Source organism: Emydura macquarii, unplaced genomic scaffold (genome assembly GCF_026122565.2).
Source record: "Emydura macquarii macquarii isolate MOO-44397 ecotype Brisbane River unplaced genomic scaffold, CSIRO-AGI_Emac_v2 contig_691, whole genome shotgun sequence".
Lineage (NCBI taxonomy): Eukaryota > Metazoa > Chordata > Testudines > Chelidae > Emydura > Emydura macquarii.
Window position 1 is genome coordinate 16,761,748 of NW_027130828.1, and position 24,111 is coordinate 16,785,858.

At 47.1% G+C, this 24,111-nt stretch overlaps 1 protein-coding gene across 1 annotated transcript in view; it reads right to left on the bottom strand.

Annotated features, from left to right (window-relative positions):
- LOC137148963 (collagen alpha-1(V) chain-like) overlaps nucleotides 1–23,146 on the bottom strand; it is a 132,135-nt gene extending 108,989 nt beyond the window's left edge. The window contains exons 1-6 of the mRNA XM_067542196.1: nucleotides 23,131–23,146; nucleotides 11,707–11,854; nucleotides 11,098–11,256; nucleotides 4,601–4,796; nucleotides 1,606–1,761; nucleotides 668–763 (exon numbers count right to left, since the gene is read on the bottom strand). Coding sequence (XP_067398297.1) covers nucleotides 668–763; nucleotides 1,606–1,761; nucleotides 4,601–4,796; nucleotides 11,098–11,256; nucleotides 11,707–11,854; nucleotides 23,131–23,146 — 771 coding nt within the window. The remainder of the gene's footprint in view (nucleotides 1–667; nucleotides 764–1,605; nucleotides 1,762–4,600; nucleotides 4,797–11,097; nucleotides 11,257–11,706; nucleotides 11,855–23,130) is intronic.
- Nucleotides 23,147–24,111: the final 965 nt, after the last annotated feature.

A 24,111-nucleotide genomic window follows, 5' to 3' on the forward strand; every position in this document is an offset into this window, starting at 1 on the left:
AAAGCTCATGCCAAAGGCTGACACTGCTTAGTTACCCACCCCTTCCCCAAAAAGCAAGCCCTGATATTTTAACTGCCTCACCTCACCCCTGCTCCCCAAGAGCAGAATGCTTGTAGCACTAAGAACCAGGCATAGGAGACATCAATGCTTGGCCTAGACCGGGGTGGTTAGCTATCCCTGCATGAGAAAAGCCGGTGTCCATCCCTTCCCTCCAGCGAGATGCTGTTATTCTACTCAGAACAAGCCATCTATTAGGAATCAATTATTCTCTTCCAGCATCTAAGTTAACAGAGGGGCCAACAGACTGCTGATAGGTCACCCCTCCCGCTAGTTAAAGGAGGGAAGTCACTGCTGGGACCAGAAGCAAAGGCCTCCTCTGGTGCACAGGCCCTGCTGCATGGGAGTGGGATTTCAGGGTGGGAAGGAAACTCTTGAGCACACTTGTCGTTTGTTGCACTCTTTCTTTGATAAATGTACAGTGCTAGGATTGCGTAATATTGTGGCACATTTTACATACCCACGAACATACACAACAACATATACATGCACACACGCACACTTCTGACAGCTAAAAACCTGACCATATCTTCCCCCTTGCACTAAATCCCTTCGCCATTTCACCAAGGGAAGTCAAACGCCAAAGCCTCAGATGGCTTTGACAGCTTACACTTAACGGTGGCTCCTGGGTCGCCATGGCAACAGCAAAGGCCGTAGCGCCATCTCTCACGGAGCCCACTGGATTCTCAAGGGAAGGGACGTGGCTCTGTTTGGAATGGGGGATAAAACAGACATGGTCAGCGCACAAGAACTGCCACAGCCACTAGCCCAAAAGCCTCTCTCCATATTCATGCAATAGTGGGGCAGTCTCTACCCCCACCCCCAGGGCCCAAGCATAATTTTTTTGGGCCCAGTACAAGTTTGTAACACAGGCACCCTCCCACACATATACCCCTGGGGGTTGCAGCCTGGGCCGGGCTCCCCAGGGCCTCTGGGCCCCAATAAACTGTACTCTGTTTCCCTTCCATGTGGGGGCCCTGCCCGCCCCCACCACTGATCGAGAATAGCTCCCATTCAGCGTTCCCCATCTAGCCTGATGAGGATGGGGCATACACTATCCATGGCTGCAGACTTGGTACCAACGGCAAGATCATTCTGCTGACCCACCCGGAAACAGACCGGGCCACACGGCTGTCAGCTCCCACCCCAGACACGGCGTGGGTGGGGAGGACAGGCCAAATCCTCCAAAGCTTCTCCTGATTCCTAGCTCTCCGCAGGCACCATCAGCCACCGTTGCTGAAGCTCTTGCCACCTGCCCCTGTCGCGTGGGCTGAAGGACAGCAGAACCGGGCAGATGGGTGTTCTTTGGGGCTCCTTTCCATCCCTGGAGCACTGATATGTGTGGGGAGGAAAAGAAACACGACACCGGTGCCCAGCCATAAAGGGTGTCACCGCCTCCCCACGTCACTGCAGAAACCTGAGTCCCAATGGGCTGAATTAAGTCAATGGTGGGACCCCAGGGATCAAGTAGTATTCCAGCAGGGATAAACTGGGTCCCACTCTGCATTGGGGAAACCCAAGGATGCTCTTTGCAGGACCTTGCCTCACCTCCGGCCAAGCGGGGGGAAGCTCCCCCAGGGAGCGGGACTGGTTGCGGAAAGCTTCTGTGCTGAAAGAGCTGGTGCAACTGGCATTGTAGCCCCAACAGTATTCGCCGGCAGCCCTCGGGTCTCCCATCCGGAAGGTCAGCTGCTGCAGAGCGCCCTGGGAGGCAAGGAAGCAAACAAGCTGGAGTTTACACATGGACCACAGACACTTCCTCTGGAGGACGAGTGGCAAATAAAAAGCAAGCGGGATAGGTTTGTACAGAGTTACTTGGACCCAGGATTTGTAACAACTAGATGGGTGACGAGACACCCCACCACAGTCTACGGAGCAGGACCAAGACCAGCAGCGGGACCTCACAGGAAAGGGATGTCTGAGCCTGGACTGCCTGGTTCCGCACCCTTTGCTGCATCAGCTTGGCCGAGTCTCTTAACCCCGTGGTTCCCAATGCAAACACTCGCATGTCCCCTTGCTCCATGGCAAGAACTGCATCCACATAGGCAGCAAGGGAACATCCAAGCGGAACTCCTGAAAAGGAAGGATGGGTCTCTGCAGGCTGCTGGGCGCCTCCTGAGAGACGGGAATGGAGTTAAATGGGAGCGGAGGGTCACCAGCAGATCAGGCCCTAAATCAACACCGTACCCCAAAGGGCAGACATTCCCCTCACCCACAGCCTGAAATTACCTAGATAGGCTCTGGATTACTAAACCATAATCCCCAGTGTTTGGCATGACAGGGAGGGAAGAACCAGCTGTCTCCATGAGGTCAGTGTTGGCTAGTAACTCCAAACGCCACCTACCCCGCACCCAGCCCCCCTCCTCGCACTGGGATCTTTAGCTAGAGTGGGGGTGTAAGAAGGCCATTGATGAAATGCACGGTCTTTGCCCTCCTTGTCCTTTGCTGGTGACAGCTCTGGGCTGAAGAGAACGTGCCAGCAGGAGAGAGAGCACATCAGAGCCCAGGGATTCTGAAGAAGAGAAAGACCCAGTTCTTGGTGCTGGGAGAGCTGAAATGAGTCTCCGGGGTGGGAGTGGGAAAAGCCCTGCTCGTCTGGAGAAGCCAGGAGTCTCCACAGTTACTGAAGTTCTGTACTTCTTAATGTCAGGGCCAATTCAAACAGAGCTTCTCTTTGTTAGCCGCCTCCTGCACCTGCCCTCCTCCTCCTCCTCTCTCTGTTCAGCCCAGCATAATTGGTGCAGTGGTTTGTTAGCTGCAGTATCATTAATCCATAAGCAGCTTTTCCTGCACCATACGAGTGTCCAGAGCAAACATCCCTCCCCATGTGAACCTGCCCCATTTAGTCATTCTCTCCTCCTGTCTCCGAGGAGCAGTAAAACTGAGATGAGATGAATGTCTGAAAGCTGTTGGTTAATCGCTCCAACGCGGGACCAGCTTAATGAGATGAAATCTTCCTTCCAAGCCAAGGGTTTGGCGAGGCTAATGGCTGTGAAAGAGAGGTGGGAAAGGGTGACAGAGCTCCATACACACCTGAATCAATAGGGAAGAGCATTATGCAGATGATGCAAGATATTAGGGGGCCTTAGAGCTGCCTTTTGCACTTCACCCTTCTATTAACTTTTGCAATCAGAGACCTCAGGTTCCTATTTGCATGTTAGTTATGGGGGGCAGGGAGGGTTCATTGTAAAGACCCTAAAATAATCCTTGATCCAATAAGATTTAGGCATTTTCTTAACAGAGCTCCGTCTTGTGATCTGCTGCATGTTCTTAGACCGGCAGCTGTTTGGGGCAGGAACTCTGCATCTTCCATGCATGTGTGCCGTGTGCCTAGCACAACGGGATCCAGATCCCTGCCTGAATTCTTTAGATACTGTGGCTAGGCAAACAACAACAACAACATTACTCGACAGCACAAATTTCATTGACTAAGCCAGGATCAATTTAACAGGAAAGCAGCATGGTTCAGTAGTTGGGGGAATCCTGGTTTATATTCCAGGGTCCTGTCACCCTGATGTGTGACCTTGGGCAAGTCACTTCAATTTGTGGGAGCCTCAGTTTATCCCCCTGTAAAATGGGGATAAGTATAAATATCCCGGAGTGTGTGAAGGATGCTAGCAAGGTGCTTAGAGTCTACACTGCAATCAGAGGCATGACTGTAATTCGGATAGACATCGGCACGCTAACTTTAATCTAGCTATTCTGGGTACCAACAGCAGTGAAGAAGATGGACCCCAGTGCAGGCTAGCATTGAGTGTTCACAGCCAGAGTCACAGGGTGGCTTGCCCAGCCCACGCTGCAGTCTCTTTACTGCTACTTTTAGCGGTGCTTGCTAGAGTAAAGCAATCACACCTTGGTTTGCAGTGTAGACACACCCTCACAGGAAAGCTGCCATGTCAAAGTGCCAATTTTGTATCGTTTGCTCTCTCTCCTCCTAAATTTCAGGAGTCGCAAGTGTGTTGCTTTGGCTGGAAATGAGCTGCGAGTCTGCATTCTCTGGTGCTCTCATTCTAGCTACATTAAAGGGCAACTCTTACATGCTGCTATTGGGAATTTTGTGCTTCAAAAGGCTTAAGAATCCTGTGTGGGGATATCAGTGGGGAGTGAATTTAAAGCTCTTTGCTGCTTATTTGAACAGTCACTTATCTCAGAGAATGTAAAAAAGCTAGTCCCTCTCTCAGCAGTGTGGGTGCACCATCTGTACAGACATGAGGAGAAAGGGGTGGGTTAAAGGGTGTTTTTGGGGGAGGGGTAGATCCTTCTTACTGGCTGACATATTTGCACTGGTTTGGTTTCTCTGACCTAGGAGCAAACACTTGGTGCACTTCAAAGCCTTTGCACTGCACATCACCTGAGCAGTAAAAATAAATAGTGTGTGTTTATAGTAGTAGAGGGAGGAGATGGGGTTCCATCAGAAATGGAATTCCAGCATCATTTCGTCCCCTTCCAGCCCTCCGAAACACGTCTCTCCTGCAGGCTGCCTATGTAGATCCTTTTGGCTGAAAGAGGAGAGTCTGTGTGTGTTAGAGGAGCAAGCTCTCACCTCAAAGGGAATCTCAAAGGATGTAATCAGGCCTCCAACGATGACCAGCCCCTGAGTGGTGACTCCCATCCCAAAGTAATTGGACCAGCCCACACTTTCCACCAGCTGACAGTCCACGTGCAGCTCCAGTCTCTCTGAGGAGATGCTGAGAGCAACCTGATGCCAGTCCCCATCACCCAGGATGGAAACTGGGAACCTGTGTGCCCCAGGTTGGGGACAGGAGAAAGATAAAACAGGAGGCTCAGACAGATGCAAAATGACCAACATCTTATACAGGCTGAGTTCACCTTTTGATATTAGCAGAGGCGCCATTGTGTTATGCAGCCAGCTACTCTGAACATGGGCAATTAGAAGCTAAAGGAAAGGGTCTCATGGAAATTTAACCCCACCCTTACTTGTAACTAGAACTGGGCAAATAATTGATTCTCTCAATTTGGCCAGAAGAAATAGTCAGTTTAGTTCTGAAAACTCAGGTCCCCGCTGTCCGGAGAGTGTCCTAAGCACCTGCCTGGGAGCTATTCTGCTCTCAGTTTCTCCCATTTAAGCCGTTTCCCTTCATAATAAATATATGACTGTTCACTCTGCTAAAGAGAGAGTGAGTACTTTACAGCCTGGTGATTAAGGCACTCACCTAGGAGACGTGGATTCATATAGTCTCTCTGCCTGATTCAGAGGATGGATTCGGCGGGAGGAGACCTGACTTCAAGTACCTGCTCCAGGATGGGATTCAAATGTGGGTCTCGCACAGGGCACTTGCCTGGGGTAACCACTGGGCTAAGGGTTATTAGAGACACAACAGGGTTTTCTGAAGCTGAGCCTGAAAGCTTTTTTCCCAGCCAAAACTAATGAGGTCATCAAATTCACATAGCATTTCACATGGACCGAAACTGCATTCTTCCGCAAATAAACTATTTGTTTTTTAAAAAAATTCACTCAGTGGTACTTGTAACAGACACGTACCATCACTGCAGTCTCTAAGCGCTGGACTATTGCAGCTTTCCAGTGCAGTGGAGAATCCATAGGAAAAAAAACCCTATCTAGCCAGTTACAGCCTGTTTCACAAATGTCCGTCTGTCCTGGGCAGGCCACTGTGTTCATTCATTGAGCCCCACTCCCCTTGTAGGGTAACACTTCACGTGGGCACCAAAGCAATGGCATTGAGTGCACTGATTATCCCACAGTCAGCCACTTTATCTAATGCCAGCACTTCTCTTGGGTTTTGCTGCTGGTTTAGAATCAACCTTGCAGCTGGGATAGTGGGAAAGGTTGGCTCTTCAGAGCCTGAACAGCAACGCTGGCTCTGGATTTCTCTTGCCTCACTGCAGACGGCAGCATGTATGGACTTTCAAAGGCTTCTAAAAATTCCACCCAGGATTGGCACTAGCAAGGCAAAGATCATCCCACCACCCGAAATTGAATGGTGCAGGGACACTTTCCAAACTGCATGGAGAATCCCAGCTCTGGCTCTGATCCAACCCTTGAGTCATAGGTTGTGTCAGCTGGCTCTTTTATTTAGGTTGACACTTCCCCTCCCACCCAATTCCTCATAGCCGTGGCTTTACACAGTGCAGATTCCCCTGCCTGCCACTTTTACGACACACTCTGTATGAAAGGCCATTTATAACCGTCACTTGGCCATCATGCCATCTGCAGCCCTGAATCTGGAGTCATAGAATCGCAGGACTAGAAGGGACCTTGAGAGGTTGTCTAATCCATTCCCCTGCACTTATGGCAGGAGTGAGTATTATCTAGACCATCCCTGACAGGTGTTTGTCTAACCTGCTCTTAAAATCCGCAATGACGACGATTCCAAAACCTCCCTAGGCAATTTATTCCAGTGCTTAACTACCCTGACATTTTGGAAACGTTTCCTAATGTTCAACCTAAACAGCCTTTCCTGCAGTTTAAGCCCATTGCTTCTTGTCCTGTCCTCAGAGGTGAAGGAGAACAATTTTTCTCTCTCCTCCTTGTAACAACCTTTTACATACTTGAAAATTGTCATGTCCCCTCTCAGTTTTCTCTTCTCCAGACTAAACTAACCCAATTTTTTCAATCTTCCCTCATAGGCCATGTTTTCTAGACCTTTAATCATTTTTATTGCTTTTCTCTGGACTTTCTCCAATTTGTCCACATCTTTCCTGAAATGTGGTGCCCAGAACTGGACACAGGACTCCAGTTGAGGTCTAATCAGGGCGGAGTAGAGCCAAAGAATTACTTCTCATGTCTTGCTTAAAACACTTCTGCTAATACATCCCAGAATGAGGTTTGCTTTTTTTGCAACAGTATGACACAGTTGACTCATATTTAGCTTGTGATCCTCTATGATCCCCAGATCCCTTTCTGCAGTACTCTTTCCTAGGCAGTCATTTCACATTTTGTATGTGTGCAACTGATTGTTCCCTTCTAAGTGGAACACTTTGCATTTGTCCGTATTGAATTTCATCCTATTTACTTCAGACCATTTCTCCAGTTCGTCCAGATCATTTTGAATTTTTATCCTATCCTCCAAAGCACTTGCAACCCCTCCCAGCTTGGTATTGTCCATAAACTTTATAAGTATGTTCTCTATTCAATTATCTAAATAACTGATGAAGATACTGAACAGATCCGGACTCAGAACTGATCCCTCTGGGACCCCACTCAATATGCCCTTCCAGCTTGACTGTAAACGACTGATTCCTACTCTCTAGGAATGATTTTCCAACCAGTTATACAGCCACGCTATAGTAGCTCCATCTAGGTTGTATTTTCCTAATTTATTTATGAGACGGTTACGCAAGACAGTCTCAAAATCCTTACTAAAGTCAAGATATACCACATCTACCGCTTCTCCCCTAGCCACAAGGGTTGTTACCCTGTCAAAGAAAGCTATCAGGTTGGTTTGACATAATTTGTTCTTCACAAATTCATGCTGACTGTTACTTATCACCTTATTATCTTCTAGGTATTTGCAAACTGATTGCTTAATTATTTGCTCCATTATCTATCACGGGTACTGAAGTTAAGCTGACTGGTCTGTAATTCCCCACGTTGTCCTTTTTTCCATTTTTAAAGATTGGCACTATATTTGCCCTTTCCCAGTCCTCTGGAATCTCTCCAGTCTTCCAAAGACAATCACTAATGGCTCAGATATCAGCTCAGTCAGTCATGTTAACAGGTGGGTCACTGGGAACACAACTCCAGCTCTGCTTTGGATGCTCCCTGCCTGCCAGTCAGCAGCAAAATACTTCAGGAAAACCAGTTATGAGATGTGCATGGACCAAGCAAGACAGGGAGCCTCCTTTTTTCTTGGACAGTGAGGAAAGTGATGACTGGATCTTCAGCATGGCTTTTCCAAGGATCCTGCCTGCTTTGATGATTTCATTGGCAAAATAGATGTCATCATCACAAAATCATAGAAATACACAGCTGGAAGGGAACTCAAGAGGTTATCTAGTCCATCATCACAGGCTGAGGCAGGTTTAAATAAACCTACACAATCCCTTACAGGTGTTTGTCCAACCTGTTCTTGGAAACCTCCAGTGATGTGGATTCCACAAGTTCCCTTGGAAGCCTATTCCAGAATTTAACTACCCTTATAGTTAGACAGCTTTTCCTATTGTCTAACCTAAATCTCACTACCAACTAAGCTGATTTCTTCTGGTTTCACCCTCGGTGGACATGGAGAGCAATTGATCACTGTCCTCTTTGTAACAATCTTTTGCATATTTGAACACTTATGTCCCCACTCAGCCTTCTCGTTAGTAAACATGCCCATTCCTTTCCACCTTTAACAACAACTATCCCCAATACCCTCAAGTTCTCACACAGCACGCTGCATTGATAGGTCTCCAAGCGCTGTACGAGGGTCGCCACCATCATTATCTCTATTTTTACAGATGGGGAACCTGAGTAACAAGGAGAAGTGACATGCCCAAGGTCACACAGCTACCTAATGGCAGAGTTGGGAATAGAACTTGGGTCTCCTGACTCCTAGTTTTACGCTCTATCCATTAGGCCACACTCCCTCCCAAATGACCAGGTCAGAGTGTGATCTCAGTCCAGGGTGAAAACAGCAATTGCTAGGCCAATACCACAGCACTCAAGTTGCCATATTGAGGTGGGTGAGGTGTATCAATCACACAGGAACCATCTGCATAGCACAGTAGCATGGATTCGTTGCAATTTATTTTCTTCTTCCAACCACTAAACGTCAAAGCTGTGAAGAATTAGACTGGAGGAAACCACTGGCACAAGGACTTGTAAGAGGCTTCCCAGGTGAAGAATAGTATTGAAGGCCTGCCTCACAGTGCTGGCAATCGAAGTGGGGCCAGATACCCTGAAGCCTGGGCATTGCGTACAGGCTATCAAAGATTTTTACTCCCCAATAGATGATCTCTTCTGCCTCTGTGTGATGAATTGGTCAAACCACAGCACTTCTCAAGCACATCATGGCTTGAGACACTTAGGGTAGGTCTGCACTATGAGTTAGGGATGTCATTGCCATACTTGCACTAGCTGTCATTGAGCTAGGATGAGTATAAATAGCAGCGTAGCCGTGGTAGCGGCAACAGAGGCATGGCTGAGCTGTCCCGAGTACAAACCTAGTTCATACTCAGCATGTACTTTGTAGCAAAGGGGCGTGACCTCCCTCTGTGACAGACAGGAATACACCCTCCTCCCACCCCCCCTGGAGGGTAGACAGGGCAACCATGCCCACCCTGCCAGAAGCAGAGAGGTGGGGCAGGAAGATGATGTATAAAGGGCCATTAACCTTCTTGGCAATAAGGGCACACTGTTGACTCATATCCAGCTTCTCGTCCACTGTAACCCCCAGATCCTTTTCTGCAGAACTGCTGTCTAGCCAGTCAGTCCCCAGTCTGTAGCTGTGCATGGGATTTTTCCATCCTACGTGCAGGACTCTGCACTTGTCCTTGTTGAACCTCATCAGATTTCTTTTGGCCCAATGCACTAATATCTCTAGGTCACTCTGTATCCTGTACCTGCCCTCCAGCATATCTACCACTCTCCCTAAGCTTCGTGTCATCTGCAAACTTGTTGAGGGTGCAATCTATCACATCCTCCAGATCATTAATGAAGATGTTGAACAAAACCGGCCCCAGCACTGACCCTTGGGCACTCCACTTGTTTCTGGCTGCCAGCTAGACATTGAGCCATTGATCACTACTCGTGGAGCCCGATGATCTAGCCAGCCCTCTATTCACCTTATAGTCCATTCATCCGACCCATTCTTCAACTTGCTGATAAAAATATTGCAGGAGACCATATCAACAGCTTTGCTAAAGTCAAAATATATCTCGACCACCACTTTCCCCACGTCCACAAAGTCAGTCATCTCATCATAGAAGGCAATCAGGTTGGTCAGGTGAAAAAACAGATTTTCTGTCAGACAAGAGAAGTTTACCCACCTCTCTCTGTCAGGATGCAAATTAAGCATTGTAAGCTTAACACAATGGATACCCAGTTACATAGATGTCAGTGAAGAGATGCAAAGTCAACAGGGAAGCAGCACATAGGAAAGCCAAGCCGCAGATGGTCACTGTCTCTGAGGACAGACTATGAACTTTGGGGAGTATAAGCAGAAGGACAAAAAAGACACCCCATATCCTTCACGTAGGAAGTAAATGGGCAGTGCCTTTACAATCATGAAATGCTTGGTTGAAAAGCTGCAAAAGACATTGGGTGAGAAACATCTTCAAACAGAAGGTTTGCCTGTTCCATACGTTTAGTCTCTAGAAAGCATGTTATGATTTTGTTTTACGTGTAACCTTTTCTTTCCAATATCCTGACTCGCTATCACTTGAATCTGGAATCTTTGAGAATAAATTTGTTCTTCTTTTCATTAGATCTAAGTGCTTTGATAGTAAGCAAAATGCTGGATCAGAGCTGAGTCTTACTGGCTGGCGGGTATACTGCTCATTGGGGGACAGCAACCCTGATATTTCTGTGCGTAGCCCGGGGCTGGATATCACAGAGGAACACTTCAAAGGGCCTGGAGGGCACTTATTGTTAATTTGCGAGGCAACGCGAGGACTTGCAGAGCCCAGAGGAGTGCGCCTGCATGGCTGACAGGCTGGGGGTGTCAGGGAGCTGACACCCAGAGAAGCACAAGCAAGACGCCCTCTTGCTGGAGGCAGGGGGGTAACAAGGTGACTCATTCCTGGGCGCTCAAAAACCTTCACACCTGCCAGCTAACGTCTCTCGCAGCTTGAGCTAGAGCATTTCTCCATATGCAAAAGACCACAGTTCAGCATTTTCAGAGAGGTAACTTGGAGTGCAGTGGATGAGTATGTGGATGCAATCCCGTGATTACAGACAAAAATCATGTAGCAGCATGAGCATAACGAAGAGCATTATGCTTGCAACCTGGGCTTGCATGGGAAGTTACCCCTTTGCACCCACAGCTGAGTATTCGGCAGGCTTAGCTTCCGTGCCTGTTTTGAAAACTCCCCCGGTGTTTTGGGGTAGAGGAAGACGAGAGCTCAGATGGAACTTACTCATAATGTCGCCTCCTGGTGGTGACAAAGACCAGGGCATTGGGGTTAATCCTGATCTGGAACAGCACATGGCTACGATGACTGAGGATTGTCAAGAGGCTGGTATCCTCCTTCAGAGAGTACCTAAGTTTCAGCAACACGGTCAGCTCATTCGCAAACCTAGGAGAGGGAAGCAAACCACAGCATCCTGTAGCACCTGGTGTAATAAACCAACCATTCGTTCATTGTACATCATTGGAGGCACAAACACTAAGTTAAAAGACTATTATTCAGAGTGTGAAGTCAAGCACTCAAAAGCGAAGCAATGGCAGAATGAAGGAAACCATAGCACAGGCTTCAGCAAGGGTGGCACAAGCCCCCCCTCCACCACGCCGCGTAGACACTGACTTATGAACCCATGCCATGGCATCGGCACTTCTATTGTTAGTGAGCTAGCTCGAGTTCTGCGAGCACAAGGCTGTCGACACAGGCTGCCGTGCACAGGCCCAGCTGCGATGTAGACGTACCTCCGAGAAGGGGAGGTGAAGGGAGGAATCAGGGTTTTGGAAGGCCAAAATCACCAGGCGTGCAGGGAGTTCCATTTTAAGAAGCTCTGGGAAATCAGCCTACCTGGGCCCAAAGGCCTCCTGGGTGGGGAGGCTGAGGGTGGAGTACTGCCCAATCTCCAGGACATTGCAGTTGGCTTCGTCAGAACTGAGGGAAACATTGCTGAAGTCTTGGGCGGAAGAAGTCAGTTTGTCCAGCAAGTTCACTTCATCTGCAGGGGGGGCAAAAAGGAGAGAGAGAGAGAGATTGACTAAATGTTTAATGCATCCTTCCTCCGGAGTGCTGCTTAGAACATTAGCCAAGGTGTTCAGCGCTGTACTGGATGCCATGGGAACATGGTCCCGGATGGGTAACAGCCCTTTGAAAGGGCTTTCAGAAGGAGAACACTCATGTCTAGGAACAGCTCATGGCTGTAATCTTCCTGCCTAGAAAAGCGTCGTTGAGCTGTAAGTATCACTGAAAGTCTCAGCCAAAGACATGCTTATTCCAGAACGACCTCTGAATTTAGGGTGACAAAGACACAAAACATTGCCTAGTTGATTACACAGTCACATATGTCTTAAAGGGATGGGACGGTATTTCTAATTAATATTCCCCCGGCCATATAACTACCTACAACCTCTGCTCCACCCAACTAAAAGGTAACTATCGGAGCAAAGGGTTTGTGTCAACTGCCTTTCTCCTCATTGCCCTATTAAGCTTTGCACTGCATCGTCCATTAGGATGCAGCTATATTCTCAGGAACATCTGAATTCTAGCTATTCCTACGGGGCACTCAATCTAAGAAGAGACCTCCCCGTGACTCCAGTCATTCCCACGGGAGGGTTTTCATCACATTGAAATAGACACTTGCAGCTTTGCAAACACGAGGGGATGACAAGAAAAGCAAGAGGATCCTTGTACGGATATCACCCCCCATCTGTGGTGGAGAACCACAGTTCTCTTTTTCTGTGATCGGCTAGTGTGGCTGGGGAATGGCCATACATCTCTTTTGACAGGTAAGAGGGATTCTCTGTAGTGCAAGGGTTCTCAAACTGGGGGTCCTGACCTCTCAGGGGGTCGTGAGGTTTTTATGGGAGGGGTCGTGAGCTGTCAGCCCCTAAGCATGCCGGTAAGGGTGGCATGGCTTGGTGGAGGATCATCACTTTTTGGGGGGGGGGGGGGGGGGGGGGTTGTCACCGCCTGAAATGTTTGCAAAGGGGGTCCCAGCAAAAAAAGGTTCGAGAACCCCTGCTATAGTGGCACTGGACTGCTACCTGGAAATTACAATTCATGCAAAAAAGTTCCTCTCAAAAACCTAGTATCACATGTGCTATAAAATGAGCCATGAAAAAAGTCCAAGCAAGAAGTGAGGAAGAGTTCCTGCAATATCAGCAAGACGGCCAACACTCCTGCAGGAATCCCAAGCAGGCAGAGAGAAGGAAGGATCCATCCCAAGGTGTCAGCATAGCATCCTTAGTGAGAACGCAGTTTCCCGAGGAGAGCAGATCATGCTGCAGATGGAAAGCACAGGAGAGATGACTAGGGCTGAAGCACAGTTGCTCTTCACTCAGTTGGGGAGCAGGAACAAGCACAAGATAACTGCATTCCACTGGTAAAGCAACTGCAGCTGTGTCGCTGTCAGAGCAGCAAGAGCTGCACGGCAGGCACACATGGGCATGGACGCGTGCACACGCTGCCCTATCCTATTCCTTCCACAGCAAGGACTGTGTCCTTGGACAAGCTACTCAGTGGATTCATGAAAGAGTTTAATTGCTACTAACCAGAAGAACAGGCAACAGCAAAGCCATGGCTCTCTAACATGAGACCTTGTCATTCCGGGCAGGTCGCTTAATCCAGGCTATGGACAAAAATCTTGCCTTGAGACCTGAATAGTCTCACTTCTTGAACCAACTCTGGGCAGTTTGTATGGTTCATGGATCCAGTTTCTAAGCCATCTGGACTCTGCATGAATCCTACACAGCCTTTTTAATGTATATACACATAGTGAGAGAGAGAGTCCCTGCCCCAAGGAGCTTACAGTCTAAACGGATAAAACAGACAGCGGGGAGGAGGCAAAAGAGGCAAAGCAACTCCCGCAGAGACACATCAGGTCAGTAGCACGGCCCTGAACAGAAAACAAGTCTCTTTACTCACAATCCAAGTGCCTCTATTCACCATCACCTCATTGCAATCCACACAGGAGATTCAAACACACCGATTCTAGCATCCAATGCTGAGTATTAATAAGCACATAACAGTGATTCCATTTGCATTAAAAGCTGCTGTATTGCCACTACCCAGCTCAGTGCTTTGTAAAGAACTTTGGGACATGCTGGAGATGGAAGGCACTGTCTAAAGCCAAATGACTTTCTGTACCAACTGCAGTCAGAAGGTAGGAGTAACTCCATGGAAATCAAAAGTTACGTTGGCATACGTAAAGTCAGAACCAGGCCATGTGTACAGACAAATATGCACAAGCACAACTCTTGGATCAAGGAACATTCATCTGTCTGTGGGTTTTACCCTCACACCCATCACCATAGTATCTGAGCGTCTTCCATATGCGACCAATGTATCTTCCAGTCTCAGCTCCTCAGAGCAAATGGGTTTGCTCCTTGCAGTCATGAACTCTTTCTTTGCCTCACAGAGCCACAGATGGGAAAGAGCAGTGCCGTCTGACCTCTCTCCGGTATTTCTAGAGTGCTTATTTGTTGCCAGGGTATCCAAGTCCTTTCCCCACCCTCATCTAGTGCTGGCTCTAGCTCTTATTCCTTCATTTCCTTGCTCCTCTCCTTCTCTTCTGTTCTTTCTCCCACCCCACCTCGACAGACCAGGTTTTTTATAACAAAGCACGCGCAGCAGCTGTATTTTAAAGCAGGGCCTCTAGCGTCTGGTGCCCATCAGCAGCTGCAGCTCTCCTCCCACCTCTGGGGCTGAACATTCTGCTGATACACAGATTTCCCAGCCCCAAATAAATCAGAAATGGGAATGTCGGGGCAGCTTACGCAGGGCAGTTTCTCACAGGGCTTGTTTCGGCCGATTTCCAACGTTGTTTAAGGTATTTCCATTCTTAGAATGGCCCAGACTCAAGCTTTATCTTCACTGCTCTTCTCTCCCTATAAAATCTTAAGCTTAGAGGAGGCACCTGAAGTGTTCGCCACCAGGGAGCTATGCAAGGTCAGCATGACGCCCCTCCCCAGCTGGGGTAGACTTTACCTAGATGTAAAAGTACAGTGCCATGCCTCCACGATGGCTTTTACAAGGGGGGAGCGAAGGTGCGTTAGTTACTTGGCAGGAAACATACACCTTCTCTCAGCAGGGCAGACAAAGGCTCATAAGTTGCTCCTATTGCTTTTCAAGATGGCAAGAATAAGCATCAATGCTCACACCTTAGACCTGCAGGTGGCAGTACCCTGCTTACCCTGGGAGCACCCACCTCAGCCTACTCCTTGCCAGAGCACCAGACAGATGCATCATAACGCCACCTTTCTCGAGGTACCATCTTTCTCTCCAGAATCTCAGTTTCATTGGGGGAGGGGAGGGGAAGCAAGTCTCTAGCCCTTACAGCCACAAAGGATCCCTTCCGAACACGAACCAAGCACAATGGTTGCAGTGGAGTCTGCTTGTGTTTGCAGAGAGCCTGAAACCAGGACAAAGCCTTTCAAAAGCGACAATTGATTTTGGGTGCCTCACTTGAGATGCCCTAAAAAGGAACTTGATTTGCAGATGGCGGGTGCTCAGCTCTTTCTGAAAACCAGGCTACTTTAAAGGCATCTCAAAATTGGGCATCTCGGTATGGCTACACCTCACAGTTACCCAGGCCTCTTACCTGGGTTGTAGTCTTACCTCTCCACACCATCCACACAGAAAAACCTCTGATGGTGGCTTGGAGGTGCTTTAAGCCCAGACAAGCTGACTCGGCTGGGCTCTACTTTAATTTGGGCTAGAACCCACTCATTCTGCAGTGCGGATGCAGGCTAAGTCACTCCGGTTCAGAGAGTCCTCCAATGCCTTCCCACCATTCCCCCCAAGGAGAGCCAAATGCTATCACAACTGACACAACTAGCTGTGAAAGAATCCTAATGCACTGAAGCATGAAGGACTCTGGGGTGCTCCCCTCGACAGACACAGGCAAGAGCAGAAACGGTGAGGACACAGTGACATGGGTAGGGCTTTGCAGTACAGATGATCATACCCGGGCTAGGCTAACGCAGGTGCAGCTCACCAGGGTTAATTCTGCAGTGAAGACACAGCCCAAGGGCCAGTCTACACTGAAAAGTTAGGTCGACCAGCGATGTCACTCAGAGGTGCGAAAAATCCCCTCAGGGTTGTGGAATAACGACAGCAATGGGAGAAGCCCTCCTATCCCTGCGGTAAGTGTCTACACTGAAGTGCTGCTGCTCTAGGTTTTGTCTACACTAGTACTTTTGTCGGCCAGGGGTGTGACCGACATAAGTTTCACCAACAAAAGCAGCAATGTCACTCGCCCACTGACATAGCAACTGCTGGTCGCTGGGGGTGGTTTAATTAGAGTGAAAGCAGAGGCTGGAGAGCTCTCTCCTGTCGGCATAGAGCGGCTACACGGGAGACCTTACAGTGGCGTAGCCGCAGAGGTATGGCTGTGCTGCTGTCAGGTCTCTAGTGTAGACGTAGCCCTCGCCACTGAGCCAACCACAATCATGATTCTCTTTTGAAAATCTTGGCCAGTAATTGAGAGGCGTGAACATTCGTCTGGGAGAAGTGAAAGCTGGATGCCCAATGATTTCTAATTCAAAGTTCAGTGTTTAGTCTGCAGAAGAGAAGAATGAGGGGGGATTTGATAGCAGCCTTTAACTACCTGAAAGGGGTTCCAGGGAGGATGGAGCTAGGCTGTTCTCGGTAGTGGCAGATGACAGAACAAGGAGCAATGGTCTCAAGTTGCAATGGGGGAGGTCTAGGTTGGACATTAGGAAAAGGTTTTTCACTAGGAGGGTGGTGAAGCACTGGAATGGGTTACCTAGGGAGGTGATGGAATCTCCATCTTTAGAGGTTTTTAAGCTGCGGCTTGACAAAACCCTGGCTGGGATGATTTAGCTGAGGTTAGTCCTGCTTTGAGCAGGGGGTTGGACTAGATATCTCCTGAGGTCCCTTCCAACTCGATGATTCTATGAAACCGTTAATGTTGATGATCAAGGTCTGCTCTGTCTTTTTGTTCTGTTTAAGTACAGCGCCCAGCACAAAGAGATCAGGGGGTGCGCCGAATTGTTTCCACAATACAAATTGTACAGAAGAAGAAAATAGAGCAACGATCATATCCTAAAGCTCTGCCTTTTGAGAAGGGGTAGCTTCTGCAGCTGAGCTGACCTAGCTCATATGAACAAGGAAGAGGAGACATTATTTCAGGAATCAAAGACCATCAAAACAACAGGTGGGGAGGGGTGTCACCCCAGACACAACATTTCCACCTCTGGATCTCCATGATCTCATCCCCATTTCTGCCTTGACCTGCATGTCACATGCCGTGGAAATAACCTGCGGTCCAGCCAGTGGGCTGGGAGATGGTAATCATCTCAGACAACACCCCGCTGGGCCCAACTGGCACAAACGCGCTGGGTTTTCATGGAGCCAGTAATGCATTAGGTGGGAGGGCGTGGACAATCTTACTCGATTATTTGTCAGCGGGAACCCTGCCAGTACCATCTGCACTAGAGTCTGCAATCACTTGGCAGACGTCCAGTCTCTGCTTTCACTCTAATTCCCACTGTAGATGAGGTGTGAGATTTATTCCAGGGCAGATGAACACCCTAAGGCACTCTGCAGCTTGTCAGGATATATACACGAGGCAGAGATCTGCTGCTGATGTGAATAACAAGTCAATTGAGCAGAAAGCTGTTTTGATCCAGTTCACACGCTGCAATGTAACAGTTCTGCCGTCCGTCTTCTCAAAGGGATTTTCAAGGGAGCACAGCCCAGTGGGAGGATTAGTGATCTGCAGGAGAGACTCATGGCTTTTGGGATGAATTTGGGTTTTATCTGGCTGACCAATTGCTCCCCAGGTTACACAGCATCAACATGCCTGGGGGCAATTCTCAGCCTGCAGACAAGAAGCTAAAGGTAAGTCATTTTAGTACCCAAGATACATCTGTGTGTTTGGATGAGATCAGCACTTGGAAACCATGGCGATAGGTATTATAGAGATACATTGGGCCCATTAGACACCATTACTGCCTTCCCACCTTTTGCCAGCTGAAGAGACGTTTAAATAAAGGACATCTCATGCCCAGAAACGCCAGCCTTCATTAAGAGGGCTCCAAACTAGTGTATCACCTCCACAGGCTGCAGATGCTGCTCTTCTGCTTTACCAGTTTCACACTGCAGCACTTTTCCATAGCAGAAGCAGGTTTCCATTTATTTATTTTAGCCGAGCCTCATCTGGCTAGCGTCTGCTCTGTCAGGATAAGCCAGCAGGCCTCAGAAACCCTGTTGAGCAGGACGAGGAGAGGCTTGTGCTACACAAGAGAACAAACACCAGACAAAACCAATCCTCTCACGCTGCTTGAAAGAGCTGTTTGCTGCAGGAGACACCGCTCTCGGCACTGACATCTCTATCGCGATGCACTAGCTCTGCCGAGGAGACTGGGGCAAGCCAAGCCTTAGTGATGTGTTCAACCAAGCCGAACCTTGCAACTTCTGCTCCCAAGATTAACCCAGGGAAATGCCATATCCCTGCATCTCTGCTATTTTGTAGTTACAAGGACCCAAGGTTCTGGTGTTTATTTGTTTTTCCCCCCCTAAAACTAGCTCCATTTCTAAACAAAATACCTTTTTGAAATGAAGAGGCAAAATGTTTCGTTCTAAAAAATGTCAAAAGGAAATGTTTGGACTCTTTTGGAGTTTGTCTCCAATTTTATTCAGGGGAAACTACGTCCTAAATTCGGCCTGAATTTACAAATACTTTCATTCAACTGAAAAATGCAATTTTTTGGCAAATAAACTATTCGCCGAGAAAAAAATCCACCCAAATCTAGTGCTGGACACTATGGGAGACAGAATATTGCATTAGATGGACCACAGGTCTGATCCAGTCTGGCAGTTCTGATGACGGACAAATGGAATCAACCAGGGTCCTATGCACATACAGCCAGCACGACCATTAGTGGGGATGGAGTCCAGGACTTCCAGCACCAAAGCGCAAGCCTCTAAACTTAAATAGCGGAGACAACCATTAGCTATAAGTAGGAAGCAGACTGTTCTAGTCAGCGTGTCCAGACACTGGGGAGAGGCAGGAGGGGGCACTACTGGTGGATGCATGCACGCACGCACGCACGCCCAGCCTGGGCACTTACCATAAGAGCAGATGGGAAACCTTTCCTTACATTGATTCCTTGCTGCAGGAGGATTTTTCCCATCTATTTTTGTTTCCTATGAAGTGAAGCATCCGTTTTAGAGGCTTGCCCTGCGCTGCATTTCCCAAACACAGCACAAGGAACGGAAGGGGAATTTTACCACCATTTAGTCTGGTTCTCACAACCAAATCCCACATTGCCTCTGGGTGGCTCCCCACCTGTAAAATGAGGATCGTCGCGCAATAAGCCTGGAGACCTACAGATGAAAAAGCACTAGAGAAGGGTGAGTTGGAAGAGATCACGCACACACCCTAGACTCGCTCGCTACAACAAATTTAACTGAACTATAAGAGAGTAGCCCCTAGCTTGGTCCTTAGGCACATCTAAAAGGGCCAAGAGGTCCTGAAGCCTAATACCGAAGTGTCTCCTCTCAATCCAGTCCTCTCCAGAGATTCCCTAGCCACGGCTCAGGACTGCAGTCCATCTTGTTGGGGTCACCACTGCTTGTTCTTCTGTGTCAAGGCAATGGCTTCAGTGCAGCTCCTGCCAGCAGGCGCCTCGCCTGAACTCCTTACACATCTGTTTGCTAATACCCAAACAGCAGTGCTTAATTTGTGCCAGGGCTGAGCCCCGGGACCGCTAGACTTGGCAGTTCATAGCCCTGGCACTTCTGGGTTTGCCAGATGAGTTATGAATGTAAATAAATTGCACCTCTCAGTACAAATTAAGCACGGCCAAACACCCCCTAATGTGGGAGGGTCGCTACACGGCCCTCTGCAGAGCGAGGGCTGTTCATCCAATTCGTTGCACAGGGTTTCTCTGCATCAGTGCAAGAGTGAGCATCCATTTCCCCCCATGCTGGCCATAGGCAGCTGCACCAGCACCATTAGCACAGGACTCCCACTTGCAAGGGCTATCCCTTCAACAGACGTCTGCTCCTGGCTAGCAAGCAAGATGCATTCCCCGTTCCACACGGCCGTTCCCTGGTGGCTGCTGTGACACCGAAGCACAGTGCTAACACTTCTAGTGCCTCGTGCAGCGACTTCATCCTGTTTATCGATCAGAAGCATCCCAGGCGTGAGCCTATAGCTTCATTCACCCTTGCAGTGCTACGGAAAGGAGAGAAAAGATTCCCAATTCACTTCAAGCACGTTAGCTCATTTCAAAGCACTTTTTGGGTACATTCAGTGTGCAAAAAGCTGTATGAACTCATGTCTACTCTGCATTCTTCGCCTGCACATTCAAAGGAGAAGAGAAGGGCTCTCATCACTTTAGAGAAGGAGATTCTTAGAGATCAATGCTCACTGCCAAATTGAACTTGCCTCTAGGCTGCTCAGGCAACAGAGAAACCTTTCCAGCCAGCTCTGGGCCAGGGAGACTTGTATACAGGCCAACGTTAGCAGGAGCAAACACAGGCCAATGAGACTTCAGCCAAGAATGTGTCATTCCGATTTTAAATGTATCAGCAGCCACGACAGGGCCAAGCACATTTTGGGAGGACCAGTTCCAAGCTGGTGCGGAGATGCCAATGAATAGCATCCTGTTCAAAAACAAATATGCCTATAAACACCTGTTACAAATACACCCTCACTCATTGTCTAATAATATAAAATGAATCTATTACAATGCTTGGAGTTGCACAGAAAAAGGAGCTGCCGTTGAGATGCCAGATGAAAACAATGATGCTTAACCAAGGAATGCAAGAGCACGGACATTTTGCTTTAGTGCAGTCACTAAATTTTGCTTTAGGCCTTGCTAAGAAACACTGGGGGAGAAGGAAGTAAGACTTGTACAGGAAAGCGCCCCTCTGTGTGGGTCACATTGTTGGGGGACAACAGAGGGAGTGTGCATGAATTGTTCCACGTCTGTGGATCAATACTCAGCTTCAGTCTCCAGGCTGTCAATCCAGCACCTTTCACCAAGGCTAACTTCACACAGCAGGACTGTCCTTAACACATGCTTCTGTCCGTAAAGCAATAGCATCAATGTAAAATATAGTCAATATTTTTTTTAAAAAGTTAAAAGCAGTTTCAAGTCCTTCCTCTGCCTGCATCCCCCTGGTTTGCTTTTACAACCACAATACCGTATTTTAAAATGAAGTTACTGCCAAAAGCACAATGTAAATGGGTTAAAACAAAACAGAGAATAGTATTTTCCCCATCGTTTCTTGCACTTGTAAACAAACTTACAACCCAATGATGCAAATGTTCAGCTCACAAGTAAAATTACGTAAACATTTCCTGAGAGCAGACCTGAAGAAGAGCTCTGCGTAGCTTGAAATCTTGTCTCTTTCACCAGCTGGTCCAACAAAAGAGGTAATCATCTCACCCACCTTGCTGAAGTTAGAATTGATCAGAAATTTTCCAATGAAACATTTTTCTGTCAGAAAATGCCACTTCGCTGAAATCAAAACTTTCCAAAATAATGTGTCAATGCAGACAAAACTTCATTTAAAAAGAAAACATTTCAATAAGGTCAAAACATTCAGTTCGGATGGAACATTTCACATTTCCCTTTTGTAATGACTTTGTGTTTTGAAATTTATTTGATACTATATTACAAATTACAATTCTAAGATAATTAAAAAATCAAAATTTGATCAAAATGTTTTGATGAACCTGAAACAAAGTTAAATTTTTATTTTGTGGGAAATGTTGTTTTCATTCTGATTTGGAACGAAAATAAATTTTGAAAAGTCTAAACATTCACGGACCAGAAATTCTGAGTTCAATCAGCTTTAGCTTAAGCGCTTGCGGGACCTAGACCTCAAGTGTTAATTATAATAGCAGTTCTCCTCCACTCCACAAGAGTTATTTTCATGTTAACATCAGTTCATACGTATTTCCACAGCCACACTGTTTTGACTGCTGTGCTTTTAACAATGACTTGCATCCAGACAAATCTATGTCATACATGAAATTTATACTTGCTCAGATTTATTTAATGTTCTCTCCAAGGAAGCTTAGCTAGGAATACTGGGATGAAAATAAGTGAAGGAAAACATAAGCAGAATATCAGGAGACATTTCCTGAGAGCAAAATCTATTAGGGTCAATCTATTAGTCTCTCAAGGGAAGTGTTGGAGGCACCATTGTTTGAATAATTTGAATAACTAGGCTGGACAAAACACTGGAGAATATGCTAGAGGAAGGAAACAGTTCAATCCCAGGCTGCCAGGGGAACAGACTGGATGACTTAATAGGTCTTTTCCATTTCTAATTTCTGTGATGACCCTTGTGAAAATATCTTGCTCAGAGTCTGTTTAGCACCACAAGCCGTGTGCTTTAGTAATGTTTACAGACTGTACATTAGAGACACTTGTAGATCACAACTACGGTTTCAGATCTTCAGTTAAAACTAATGAACCAGATTAAACCCCACTGAAGAGGTCTCTATAAACAGGGTGTGGTTTTGTTGTAAAGTCAGAATGGTTACACGACCAAATTAGCATGAACAACTAAGGAGCAAGCATTTAGAAACAAAATGGGCTTCCCAGAACATTTCTGCTTCTCCCCTTGCACTGTCACAACCCAAATTCCTCCCACCCCTGTCCCACCCAGGACATTTTTGTGGTTAAGGCACTTGGTGAGGACTCAGGACTACAGCTGGGGGAAATAATTTGGCAAATAGAATTTTTGCAAAAAAATGCATTTGGGGGTGGTTGGAGGGGTGGGGGGGATTATTTGCAAATTCAGGTCGAATGCATCAAATACTTTTGGCAAAAAAAAAAAAAAAAATCCCTTAAAGCTTTTTGAAAAAAAGTGAAAAATCTTTTGTTTTGACCATTTCAAACTTTCATTTTGACTTTCTCGTTTCAACTTTTTTTTTTTTTAAATGAGTATTTTATTTTCCAGTTTGGCCAGCTAAAACACACTCACTTTCACTCACTCACTCACACACACGCGCGCGCGCCAAAGTGAACAAAACCTTTTTTAAAAACAGTTTTGAGTTGATTGAAACATTCTGGTTGATTTTAAATGAATTTTTTCTAAGTTTTTCAATTCAACAACAAACTTCTACAAATTGAGCTTGGTTCAAATCAAACTGGATATTCTCTCCACCCCAGTTGGGTCCCCATACTGAAAAATCTAGCATTTGCTCAGCCATACTCAGGAGTTTGAAAGTCATTTCCTGGTTCCCACAGCCTGTGTGTTACCTTGAGCAAATAACTTCCTCCTTACATCTCAGCTCCTCCATCTTCACAGACAAGGTCAACCTTGTCAGCCTACTGCACTGGGCAGCACAGAATGGGGAGGAGGTGAGCAGCCCTCAGTGGTGAAAGAACAGATTCAAGACTATTTAGAAAGGCTGGACATGCACAAGTCCATGGGCTCAGATGCAATGCATCCGAGGGTGCTGAGGGAGTTGGCTGATGTGATTGCAGAGCCATTGGCCATTATCTTTGAAAACTCATGGTGATTGGGGAAGGTCCTAAACGATTGGAAAAAGGCAAATATAGTGCCCATCTTCAAAGAAGGGAAGGAGGAGGATCTGGGAAACTACAGACCAGTCAGCCTCACCTCAGTCCCCAGAAAAATCATGGAGCAGGTCCTCAAGGAATCCATTAGGCACTTGGAAAAGAGGAAGATGATCAGGAACAGTCAACATGGATTCACCAAGAGCAAGTCACGATAATTGATTTTTTTTTAAATTCAAGCCCCAACTTTTGGAGTCATCTGATTACACAAAACCCTCAGCTCTCATTTAAAAATAAAAAAAGTTTCTTCTCTTGTGGCTACAGAGAAAAGTTTGAAAACATGACCCTCCTATGAAAAACCTCTTTGATTCTATGTTGGCATTAGTCCAAATTTGCATGAGAAATTTCAAAACCACTCACAACTCGATTGTTAGTACAACAATTATACTGTTGCCTACTGTTTCCATCTCTCGTACAATTAAAAAAAATCAGCACAAACTACTTGCAAAAGGCTTCAGCCTAAAACACTCACAGACCAACCTAGCATGTTATGCAACAGGATTTAAAACCTAGTCTCCACGCTCCGACAAGCAGTGATCATTTATTTTCTAAGCAGTGGCTGCAAGTTAAGAAGGACATGGCCAACTTGTGGGTGAGGGGGGAAAAAGGGAGAAGTCTCTCTGAAAATGTTGTAGCTGCTATTAACTTAAAAGACCCGTATGTCACAAGAGGGCAGAAAACTAAT